Source organism: Bombus bifarius, unplaced genomic scaffold, assembly GCF_011952205.1.
Source record: "Bombus bifarius isolate JDL3187 unplaced genomic scaffold, Bbif_JDL3187 scf7180000008194, whole genome shotgun sequence".
NCBI classification, from domain to species: Eukaryota; Metazoa; Arthropoda; class Insecta; order Hymenoptera; family Apidae; genus Bombus; species Bombus bifarius.
The window spans coordinates 656,184-669,588 of NW_022884502.1; the positions used below are offsets into that span (position 1 = coordinate 656,184).

The window sequence follows — 13,405 nt, forward strand, 5'->3', positions numbered from 1 at the left end:
TGATCTGTAAGAAGAAGAAGAAGAATTCAATCTAATCGGAGACACGAACCACGAGCTATGCCAAAGAACCGTTTCAACCCTTGCGCAGTCGTGCTCGCGCCTCCCTCGTGCCACTGCTCAAATGAGTTTACCCACGTTCGGCTACCTGTTGCCTTCTTTTCTTTCTTTTCACCGGTCCTCTGATAATATTTACGCATTTGCGCGTCAGACGGCACTCTCTCAAGGGTGTACCTACACGGAAGAAGGACGCATTCACGCACGCGTCTTTCAATTGGCCCCGCTGCCATTCTCGTTTTGCGCCCCTCGCGCTAACGTGATATCCCACTTAAATCGAGATTAAAAGCCGACGCGTACAAAGACCGGCCTCCATGTGAACGCTCACATAAACTTCTTCCGGGTTCTACAGATATTACGGCTGCTTGGTATTACACGACGCCGTAAAGAAAATTTCCATCAGTGATAGTAAACATTGTTGAAACACGCTGATAGATACATCGAGAGAGTCGAAGTGCAGCTCGTTGGTTCATTAATCCTATTAGAGAACAAAGTTAACGCTACATTTCACTCGTAACTTTTTCTTTTTTTTTATGGATTTACGTTATTGAAATTTATCGGATCTACGTTGCACTTGCGTAAACGAATGTCGAGAATTGGATCGATATACCTTTTCTTTGTTATTTCTTCTTCCATCCAAGTGGTACAATTTTATGAAATTCGAAGAAAGTCAACTATATTACGTTACTATTCTCGGATCATAGAGATCGTTTTTGTACCTTCTATTTGTGCAATGAGCTTCTGTATTGTATCTGCTATTTGAATACATTTTCTATATTTTTTCTGATTCGTAATAACAAACTGGGATTTGTAATGTTAAGGATGAAGCGAAACAATCTGCCCTAAGCAAAGCGAACGAAGTAATTTTTTTAGGATTATACGTCACATTATTTCTCATCCAGCAGCGTTCATTCGTTTCCTACTGTATTGCTAATTTACAAACAACGAAGATTCAATAAAAATAAATCCGACAATCTCCAATAGCGCGAATAGAAACTTGGCGATTGAAATTCGCCAATCTGATTAATCTAATAAATAACGTTAATAATATAAATTTACATGAAAAAGTAATCGTTCGCGTGATCGTTGTATTGTTCCAGTGACGTCTGAGGCAAAGTGGAGGTTGAGATTCGAAATAATAGCGTGGTTAACAGGTGGAAAAGAGTTGACGTTCGCGAAATACCACCACGCGTCACGCAGGGGTGGTGGGTCTATGGGGGGCACCGCCCCAGCGGCCCCCCGGCTCCAGTCCAAACGGAAACTGCCGGAACGGTGCTATCCTGGCAAGGTCCAAGACCGCTCCGCTTCCGGTACCACCGTCAAAACGGATGAAGAGCCCCTCCAACATCATGAGGCAGTCTAGCCTCACCAAGCTTGGCTCCATGATCAATACCGCTGTGAACAAGAGAGTCGGTGAGTTCTATCTTTTTTCGTTCTTTATTTTCCTCCTGCATCATCCGCCCTTCTTCCCTTTCTTCTCTTCAATACCGCGCATTATTAACTCTCCGAGCCTTAAAATGTTTGTGTGATGGCTGGGAATAGTAATTTCTGTTCGAGCAGAGATAGGGGTAGAGCAGAGTGGGGAAACAAATTTTCCCGTCACGACGTTTAATTAGGATTTTGAAATTTATTGAAATATTTCGAAATAAATAGATGCGTTTCCTAGACGCGTGCATATAAGTCGCGATCGTAATTGAATTTCTTGGTATTTAGAGCTCGTTAATTTTCATAGAGATAAGTAGAATGGATAAGAACAAGATTCTATACGGTTCGTTATAATCGAAACATTGAGAGTAAAAGTGGAGTAAGCCAGATTTTTTCTACGCGTGAGTTTATTGGACTAATGTATTCCAACAAGCTCTATTAATCAAACGAAAATGGTGAAATTCATTTTTTCCAGATCAAATTCAGATATCATGGGGAAATCAGTTGTTGCACTGAATATCTTGTGCTCGTGCCTATTTTTGATAATCAGTTACTCGGTTAAATCAGTTACTTCGCTGAGTCCATATTTACTCTCAATGTTTCAATTATAAATTCAAGCAGGTGATTAACATCGAAAAAATTAGAACTAAGAAGCTTTTCTAACACGCAGTTTATTCAATTCAGCAAGTTTGTCTTGCGGACTCTTTTTCAAGAAAACTCGTCGAATGCCTTTGGTAATACGATTGTTATGGGTGTTCAATCGTCGATAATTGTTTTCCGTATACAAGTGTATCGATGTGAACCGTTTCGAGCACAGTTTACATTTAGCGGTCAGTTAGTAAACTCGATGTCACCTGACAATAACAGTATGATGAATATCGTTCGAGAAAACGGTTTGCAAGGATCATCAACGAGAATGAATTTGCGAAATCATATCATTGTCGGACAGTACAGTATCGATTTCAAAAGAATCTTGGTCGAAGAAGCGATGCGAAGCATCGAGAACATCTTGAGGTGTGACGAATCCTTTTATAATGGTGAGTAGAACGAATATTTGTAACTAATATCTACAGTTACGGTTTTTGAAAACAGCACGTTGAACTGGTCGTTGGTGCAACACTCTGTTTTGGGGAAAATCAAAAGAGTGAATGAATTTTGAATATTGTTGGTCACACACGCGATTCGATCGATTTTCCATAGATGTGGAAAAAATTCGTATATATAATACGTCCTCTAAAAGGTCGAACGATCTATACTGAATTCGAGCGGATCTTCAACGCATTCGAGCGTGAACTTATCGCACAATCGAAGCTTATAAATTTCGTAAGAACAATGAGTGTCTGCCAGGCTTGAACAAATTTTATTTCAAACAAGGATAAAAAATAACGATTAGAAATAACGAATCACTTCGACCGCTATATTGTTTTAACTTTAGCAATAATACAGGGGAAAAATGTTATTTTGTGTTAAAATTTAATCATTTTTTGATAATTTCAGTTACTTTTTTTAAATGGAATAATTTTGAGTCGAATTATTATACAACTGTTATTATTACAAATCGGTTTCAGTCGTTAATTAAAGCGATACTTTTATAGGATATTAAAAAAGTTTCGTTTCACGAGAACACGTGATGTCTACTTTTTCGAAAACACACTTACGCTTGATTCATAGCAAATATCTCGTCCAGGTAAACGTTGCACCGGCTCTACACGCTTGTTAGAGTTCATTACAGATTCATTAACATCCTCCCCCTAACACGTTCGACAACGAGAGTTTCGTGTGTCGTACGAGCTTATACACTTTCGTACCAGTTCGAGACAGTCGTTTCACTTGCAAACGTTTGCGCCGTACGAAACGCTTATTTGTTTAATCTATTCGAGCCTCGGTTAATTGTTCGAACCAACGGATAATATAAAAATCGTTCGTTTATTGACACAGTGAATGAGAAAATAATTCGTGTGCTCTTAGTTTTTACACGTTCGATCATTGATCGTATAGTTGAATTTTTTAAATAAAAATTCATCGTACAGCTCCTCTTGTGGCAAATACGTTGTGATTTGAATTTCAATTCTTTACTTTGAAGTACCGGTTCGAAACTACGCCCAAAGTTTCCTCTTGCTCGTCTGCGCTGCCACAATCTTCACTTTGAATTACAAATTTCTGTGAGCAAAGTGAAAAACATACTACTTTATACGAATTTAGTTTGTAAATTTAGAATGTGGCGGGAAAACTAACGTCATTGGCCCTGCGATTAATATTTGCCAAACACTATTTATATTTTTTTAGTGAAATGATCAATTTTAAATTAACGAGCAAGAGGAAAGAGAACACTTATCGTGCTTCCAATGTAAAATATTAAATTTGAAATGGTTGACGAACGATCTACTGCTGGAAAGAAGAGTATTAATATTCAAACCAGGACGGATGTTAGACCCATATCGAGAATGTATCGAAGAGATCTACTAAAGTAAATTGTAATCGATTCTGTGCTTTGGAACGCATTGAAAATGTATGACGCGCCTCGACTTTGAAAGCGTATGACCCGAGTGTTTCAAGTTCTCCGAGTTTTTATTAGTGAAATCGAAAAGTAGCAAGGAAATCTTTCTATATAGAAGCTTATTCTGCCTTTGCTAAAAATGGACTGGTCGATGTCAGATATTCGCTCAGCCAGGAATTTTGCACATTTATCCAGGGCTGTACCTATGTTTTTCTCTGTGGAAGAAGTGCATGAGAAACTATCAAAACTTCTAGGTAATTTTTTCTCAACGTCACCATCGATATCGATTAGTAGTTCCTCTTTATTTTATAAAAACAATCTTTATCAAAATTTCACAATTTTATGCCTCAATTAAATCCAGTTTTACGATACAATTACAGATAAACCTACGGTAATTATATAATACGATGAATATTTTGTTAACAAAAATTGAATGTATTGATCCAAAGATATTAGAACATTATTTCATTTTCTAGAGGAAGACAAACATGGACGAGGATCATTTTTGTTATGAGCCCCTTAAAATTAAAGAACATAGGGGAAAAACATGATAAGTTATATCTTTTGTCTTTTGTAGGACAGCAATTTTCAAATTTAAAATACATTGTCAATTAATCCCATTTTAATCTTGGGATTAAACATAAATTTTTATCATCCTCCGGATTATTTAAAGAATATCGATTATCATAAAATTAGTTAAGCTTCCTGGTTTCATCTTCTATTTTTAAGAAATTTACGATTTGTTCCCTTTTCAAATATGTAATATTAAAGTATTATTTAGTATTTCAGCTACAAATTGGTATCAAGATCAACAAACTGTAACTTATCATGTAATTCCCGAGTGAACTTTGATTATTATTGGAAAAGTGAATCTTTAAGGGAATTTACAAAACTTAATTTAAATTTTGCGCGACACAGATGGCGCTGTTAGATCGGCGGCGTTCGGTGGTTTTCGTAGTGGTTCGCGTGCTGTCGGTTTTCGCAATCAAGATGGCGATTACTGTCGGAATAGCGAAACCTGACTGTGGTGTGACGTCACGCCATAGTAGTGTTGTGCGGTTATGCGTTCGTGAATTCCGCCATTGAAAGCTAGTGATCGGATTCATATTAGTGACGGATTAGTAAGGACGAATATGTGACAGGGTAAAAGGGTTGGGCAGAGTGTGGTAAACAATCGTGAAGGTTTCCTGTTTCCTGATCGCCGGCGTGGCGCGCCGCGCGCGCGTATCTCTGGTCGAGTAGGCGGTATTGGACCTCGCACCGGGAGTGAGCTCGCGTGCGAACCTCTCTCTGGTCGCGTAGTGTCTCTAATTGCGAGATGGCCGGTAAGTAAGGCGTCGTGAGCACCGGTTTACTATGCGTGGTCGCTCTGTATTTCTACGACACGTCGTGAACCGAACAGTGCGTCGCTCCTGCTGGCCGCCTCGCCGCGCCGCGGCAACCTGAACCTTGACCCAGATACTATCACGGGTTCACGGGTATATCCGCAGCGCTCGCAGTGCACGCAACGTTCTTCTTCGTCAATTCCGCATCCTCAAATATAATCACCCGTACCCACTCTCTGGATACTTGCTGTGCGCGGGGCCAAATGCGCCCGTCGCCGGCGACGGCAGCGGCGGCGGCGGTGGCGACTGCCTAGAAGCACGATGGATTGCGCCGAAACTTCAAGTAGGATTACTTTTACCTTTTTCCCCTCGACTTTTCTTTCATTTTTTTCTTGCTTCTCCTTTATTCACTTTACTTGCGCATATTTTCTCGTTTGTCGTCTCTTTTCATTATGACTTATCTTTTTCACCTTACCTACACACGCTATCGCTTCAGTCATGTCCCTCCACGTTTATTTTATCACGTTTCACAGTCACAACCTTCTCGGTGTTATTTTTTCTTAGATTCCTTTCTCTTTCCTTATCCCCGATATCCTTATCGATTTGCTCCACTTTTCTTGCTTTTACCCGATAATTCGATCAAATCTCGTGCGTATCGTAAGTGAAAGAAAAAGCCGCGGACGTTTGTAGAATATATATCTCTACGCGTCTTTTTACCACTGTGCATCTACCTGTTCTACGCTCGAAACGCATGATGTAATTCAAACGATAAGCATTATGGGATTTTTATCTATTTTGTAATACATTTTTTTATATATGTATTACGTGTTCAACAATGAATACATTATGGTGTATTGAAAATCGGAATTTTGCATTGTATACTTGATAATTTTATTGTTACACTTCTGTTTTCAAGTAAATTTTTGTGTAACGACTTAACTTCTTTAATGTTGTTTTAGGTAATGGTGACATACAGTGGTGTTTTTCACAGGTGAAAGGAACATTAGAAGACGATGTTACTGAAGGTAAGTTCTAAATAGAAGTTGCACATATATTATGTGTGTATATTATCTCATCAATTTTCATTCAGTGATTGCACAAGTATGTTAATTTAGTAATAAAGTATTGTGATGTATTCTTTTTCTTCTTTCATCCATCTCTTCTTTTCTTTTTAAAATTACTTCTAAATAAATATTTTCTCAATGTTCCAGAACACTTTATTGTAGTTATTTGTATTGTGTTCTGTTCTAGCTGATATAATCTCATGTGTTGAATTTAACCATGATGGCGATCTTCTTGCAACAGGAGATAAAGGTGGTCGGGTGGTTATTTTTCAGAGGGATCCTGTCGTAAGTTGAAGTATATTTGTAATAATATGAATTTTTTATATTTATAGAATTCTTATGTGCTATAAAATTTTTAACATTTCAATAAAGAGAGATTTGTCCTTTAAATAAAAATTATATTTATGTGTTAGTATTGGATTATTGCCAGATTGTTCTGTACAATATGTTACATTTTTCTATCTTTAGAAAATTTCTAAAGATAATCATTGAACATACTGAGAGGAATAAATATCTCGAATACTTTATTTATGTTTTATGAAATTTTTTAAATAGTTTCATTGTCTGTAGAAAGAAGAACGATTTAGAAAATTGATAGAAAAAAATAAAAAATATTTAGGATATTTTTTAAGGCCATAAGATAATTAGAACATTGTATCTTTATTTAGAGTAAAAACAGTATACCCCGAAGAGGTGAATACAATGTATACAGCACCTTTCAAAGTCATGAACCTGAATTCGATTACCTGAAATCATTAGAGATAGAGGAAAAAATTAACAAAATTAGGTGGTTAAAAAGAAAAAATCCAGCACATTTTCTACTTTCCACAAATGATAAAACAATTAAATTGTGGAAAGTCAGTGAACGAGATAAAAGAGTAGAGGGCTATAATACAAAAGAAGAAAATGGTACAATTCGTGACCCCGCTTGTATCACTTCCTTGAGGGTGAGTATTGATGAGTTTTATTGAGATTATTGTGATATTATTCATATAATGTGGTAAATTCTAAAACTCTACAGTTTTTCTTTCTAACTTCTAACTATATAAATATAATTTTCCCTATACTATTGTGTTTCTAACAAAAATATTTTCAAGTGAAGGTCAAGGAGTTCAAATATGCACATAACATTATGAGGCTTGTGCATTTATCATATATTGAATACTTATGTATTTTGACCTAGGTACCAACTATAAAACCAATGGAGTTGATGGTAGAAGCATCCCCAAGGAGAATATTTGCCAATGCGCACACCTATCATATAAACAGTATAAGTGTTAACAGTGATCAGGAAACATACCTCAGTGCTGATGATCTTAGAATTAACCTTTGGCACCTTGAAATCACAGACCAGAGTTTTAGTATCCTTTTTTCTATGTCATTTAATATTTATTTTATTTTTGGTTACAAATTCTGAATTATATTTATACATCTCGGATATAAATTTATTATAATGAAGTATATCGTTTTCTTAACAATGATACACAGATATAGTAGACATTAAGCCAACTAATATGGAGGAACTAACAGAAGTAATAACTGCCGCGGAATTTCACCCAGCAGAATGTAACGTCTTGGTTTATAGTAGTAGTAAAGGAACAATTAGACTCTGTGACATGAGATCTGCTGCGCTTTGTGACCAACATAGTAAGCTCTTTGAAGAACCAGAAGATCCAACAAACAGAAGTTTCTTCTCCGAAATAATTTCGAGTATAAGTGATGTGAAACTTAGTAATTCAGGAAGATATATGATCAGTAGAGACTACCTCAGTGTGAAAGTGTGGGATTTGCAAATGGAAACAAAACCCATTGAATGTTACCCTGTATGTAACAAAAGTCATAATACAATTTTCATACATCTACAAAATATTAATTGATTATATTATTATAGGTACATGAATACCTAAGATCAAAGTTATGTTCATTATATGAGAATGATTGTATCTTTGACAAATTCGAGTGTTGTTGGAGTGGTAATGATTCTGCTATTATGACGGGTTCATACAATAATTTCTTCAGAGTATTCGATCGTACAACTAAACGTGATCTCACATTGGAAGCAGCACGTGACATTGCCAAACCAAAAACACTTCTAAAACCACGTAAAGTAAGTATAAATTTTCAAAAACTATATAAAATATTTAATAAACTATTACTATTGTATTGCATTGTATACTATTGTATTGTCCATAATATATATTATTTGCTTAAAGGTTTGTACTGGTGGTAAACGTAAAAAGGATGAAATTAGCGTGGACTGCCTTGATTTCAATAAAAAGATACTACATACTGCTTGGCATCCATCTGAAAATGTAGTAGCTGTTGCTGCTACGAATAATCTCTTCCTATTTCAAGACAAACTCTAGCACATCTGTATGCAGGTATGTCTATTCAACGTTGTATCAAATTATAAATACAAACAGGAATATAAATTTTATTCACAATAATAAGAAAAATTGCTTTCCATTTTTTCAGATCATTCAGCGGTACATATTGACGTGAGCAAGGCACGTTCAACTGAAAAATCCCAATGGAACAAGGGATGCCTGAATTATACTGACGAAAGTCAACTATTAATATGTCAATGGTTGACTGACCGAAAAGTGGTGTACGTAGCGCCGTCCACACAGCTCACATATTCATACACACTATGTATACACACAAAGACATACAGAATTGCACGTAACACCTTGTCGCGCGTATATATGTATATAAATGCATGCAAGCAAAGACATATGCATAGCTCTCCAATTTATTGAATTCCGCTAGTTCAAATAAAATGCACGTGGAATCATTGCCCATTGACAAAGAAAAATGTACAGTTCAATCAATCAAGAGACTCGTGTTGGCGGTTATTATTTAAATATTTTAATAGAAGATTAATATATTCAGTTCGCTTGTATAATAGAAATTTTGATACCGTACAATTTAAAGTGCTTTTTAATATAGGTGATTTTTCTACGTATGGAATGGTATCTGTAAAAGAAACTGCATTAGTAGGATCAACTGCATAGAATTAAAAGTCGCTAGATGCGATAATTGTGTTCTCGGTACATGTGTGTAGCATATAATACCTTTGCTTAATAAATTATTTGCCAACCAAAATGCCTAGACATGCAAAATTAAAAGTAGAGATGATTATATGTGCCAAGAGATGTGAGATTAATGTGTAGCTCGTTACTATTTTATTCTCAATCCAGTATTCTTTTTCATAACTTCTCGCGTAGTACAATTTTGTGTTTTCGGTAGATAGCTCATTTTCAAAATTAAATTTTTCTGTGTCGAAAACTATATCCTTTATATATCAAATTCGTTGCTGATTTTAGAGTAAAAATATTTTGATAACTATTAACAATTGCATTTAAAATATACCAGCAGTTACCATTAAGAAGAAAGCCGAGCTTTCAATTATTTCAATTAGTCGTTTGTTGTCATACATAACTTAGTAAAAGATAATATTAAATAATAGGCCTATATCCCCGTGTCTTTATTTCCTAAATAAAATATATTATCAAATACCCTTATCATGGCATGTTAAAAAACAAATATTCGCCGATACGAGTCAAAATATGAGAAGACAAGACAAATTCACCTTTCAGTGAAACTTTGAAGAAAAATGAACATCAATGCATTGCATACTTTAGACAGTAAAGAGTATGAGTGTAAAGCACCATTCGTCAGTTGCCGCTTTCTAATAATAAGAAAAAGAAAGGACTCAGTCAAGAAGTATAAGGAACTTACGATAACTGTAAGTGGAATACAGGTTTTCTAATATTTCTTATTGACAACTTATTAACACTTATACTCTTACACATATAAGCAGCGATTTCCTACACGAATTAAAATAAAACTAAAAAGTGCATTTGACGATGGTAAGCTGCGCTTGCAGAGTTTATATGTATAAATTAAATATGTGCTGAGTAAAATATATTAGCGGAATATAACGTCAACATTGTGGAATTTATAGAGACGAAATTTGAATGAAACCACGCGTGATTGAAACATACGCGCGGATTATCGATTGCGATCAAGGTGAATAAAATTGAAACTTTTTTATCAATGGAAAAAATTCGATAGCGAAAATTGTCTTTAACGAGACATACCTTATATTGGTGACTTAAATTGTACATGATTGAGAATTAGAACTAGTAATTTTCACGTGTATAAATAACAATTCTTGAGTCATAGGCAAATAAACGACTTTCGAGGTTTCCTAACCATATAAGCAATCATATAGTTTTATAAAAAAAAAAAAAAAAAACAAATATATGATCGCTGTGCGGAAATGATTACAGGAGATTCGCTTTAACACGTGAGTCGTCCTTAATTTTTATTTAATTCTCCGAAAGATCTGCTATATGGCCAAAAATAGACACGCGTGATATAAAAAAAACTATTTTAAATTAAGCGCTTTGAATGGTTTAAACTAATCACATTCTTATTCAAATGATGTAATATTTAAGCATTAAGTTTTAGGTACTGGAAATTCTTGATTAGCTATTTTCTGAGTTAGACTTCAAAGTTCAACTTAATTAAAAAAAGAAATATTGCATATTATTACGTTTCTTGCAACATAACTTTCATACAACTTATCTTATTAAAAAAGAGATGGCAAAAAATGCATTTGATATGGTATAGCTTAAGAAATTTAGTTGTGTTACTCCCATGTTAACGAGAGAGAAAAAAAAGAAAAACCATCTTCAAATAATCACGTGCAGACACAATGCATGAAACGTAATAACTGTGTACCAATCAAGGATTATTACTCAGTATCTTTGTAACGCGATATTTAGGCAATTGTGTACTCACAGAGATAGGAGGTGAAAAGACGCACGAATAAAAAAATGCAAAATTATAATCGATAAGTTGTAATCATAATTTGTTTTCAAAAGTAATACGCGATGGAACCGTGAAATTCGTTCTATACTCGAACAAAACGTAGACGTATTTTTACAATTAAGTAATATTAATATTATTACTGCTATTATTATTATAATTATAGTTATTATTATTATTATTATTATTATTATTATTATTATTATTATTATTATTATTATTGATATTATTATAGGGACTCTGCGTAACTTGTTTGTTTTGTTAACTGTTATGCAGGTTTAGTCACGGTGATGACGACTTGATCTGTTCGGTTAGCTAGATAGCATGATGATGTAAAATTGATTGCGAATTAAACGATCGTATTGAGATACCGGAATAGAACCATACTTGTTCGCGCAGTAAACAATTTTACGGAAAAACCGTTATATTCCGAAACACTGGAAGTATGCAACGAAGAGCCCGGGGCTCCCGTTAGATCTTTTAATCTTCGTAAAATCCAATTGCTAACGGGATCAATGAATATGAGACTAATGAAATACAATAAACTATGAAAAAACAACAATGGATCCCATTGATTGAAACTAACTTAGGTATAAAATTAATTTAAAAGGAAATGCAATTTGTATCCGCTTGCTTGATGCGAGGAGATGAGATTTAGGTCTCGTATGTATGGATCCCTTCGAGAAAGACATTTTAAATATTTAAAAACATGCCTTACAACTGGTCGTATCATCGCTGCATCCGTGCATCGGACAATCTGAATTGACGTAAAGGAAGTTAAAAAGAAGTACACTGAGCAGAGTAGAATTTTGGCACGCAGGACCTGTCTCGTTGTGATATAATAAACGTCATTGTATTACTAGCCGAATGTTGAAGCTCTATTTTTATTAAAGTAACCATGTATTATTAGTCCATACTTAGCGTTTTTATAGCGAATACGTAAAAGTCTTTTTACCTGTCTTGCGTGAGGTACGATGAAGCGAAACTACAATAGCGGGACTCGCAATGTTTCAATGTTGGTTTCTATAAAGTTTTTCGTAACGTCGATCAACTATATGTAACTTGTCGCGTGAAATATACTTTCTCCGGTTATTAATTCCATAATTTATTTCTTCTCGCTAATGCACGCAATTAGGTAAAAAGAACGATTATGGTATCCATTGTCGAGTTAAGAAGAATCGTGCCATAGAATGTTATGCGTAAAGAATACTGTCATTTTTACTGTTTATCTTACATTGTACACTTCATCATCCTTTCAGCGGGCGAAATTGCGGATAATACGGTCGAATTCTTTTCGGGATTCAAAATTACTTAACGTCTGTTTGCACGGTACAGATTTTTACGAGAAATTTACGCTATGAAAAAAATGTAAAAGATCATGGAATGAAGATGTAATTGAAAGAAAGCGTAAGGCATATATATTAGGTAGTCTTGAGAAGAATGATGTAAAGCATAAATGAGAATAATGAGCAAAACTACGTCGAAATCGAGTAACAATAATTTTCACTCCTGATTTTGACTCTATACCATTCAACCTGATCGTAATTGCTTCTGAAAAAAATGCTCGGACGGATCTCAAAAATGTTCGATTACCCATCACCAATATTCAAATATCTTTGAGATCGTCGAGTTTATTTTGTACTGTATAATGTGCCTCAAAAAATGCCCAGCGTTACTAAAAGCGAGTGGCAGTTCAAATTCAAGATAGCGATTGATTTGTTTGCAGAAAAAAAAGAGAAAGGAACAATAAAAGGAAGTAGAATTGAATTAAATGCTGCGAGCGCAAACATTGTCAATGAGATTTATCGTAAGTGATTAGAACGGTGTCGTAGTAAAGAAGAGACGAAGAAGACGCGGATTTATAAGAAGAGATCACAAATGAAAAAAGACATTTTGTTTTAGAATGTAGCATTACGGTAGTATATGCAAGCGCATTAAGATTCGACTAATTCAAAGAAATGAATGAACATTGCGCCGAGATATAGATAAGTTACATGGTAGCTAGTTTTGAACGGATGACAGTATGAATATTCTGTACTCTGCACGTATGTGTCGTTGCATGCCTGTATAGAGACAGAGGGAGATCAAAGATATAATCATTTATTTATCTTATTTCGGGAAGAAATGATATATGCATTTAAACATCGAATATATCAGGTGTGTACATGAAAAAATACAAAACTAAAAATTTTAATCTTAGTGTT

At 34.9% G+C, this 13,405-nt stretch overlaps 1 protein-coding gene across 8 annotated transcripts in view; it reads left to right on the forward strand.

The window, feature by feature from the left end:
• LOC117209847 (protein phosphatase PP2A 55 kDa regulatory subunit) overlaps nt 1-12,687 on the forward strand; it is a 44,969-nt gene extending 32,282 nt beyond the window's left edge. For 5 of the 8 annotated variants that reach the window (XM_033452285.1, XM_033452283.1, XM_033452287.1 and 2 more), the window contains exons 2-10: nt 1,155-1,467; nt 6,261-6,326; nt 6,553-6,650; nt 7,034-7,312; nt 7,549-7,726; nt 7,854-8,188; nt 8,257-8,472; nt 8,579-8,746; nt 8,841-12,687. In XM_033452285.1, the coding sequence (XP_033308176.1) occupies nt 1,383-1,467; nt 6,261-6,326; nt 6,553-6,650; nt 7,034-7,312; nt 7,549-7,726; nt 7,854-8,188; nt 8,257-8,472; nt 8,579-8,731 (1,410 nt within the window). In that variant the 5' untranslated portion in view covers nt 1,155-1,382 and the 3' untranslated portion in view covers nt 8,732-8,746; nt 8,841-12,687. The other 3 variants (XM_033452282.1, XM_033452289.1, XM_033452288.1) reach the window with 3 other exon arrangements.
• Nucleotides 12,688-13,405: the final 718 nt, after the last annotated feature.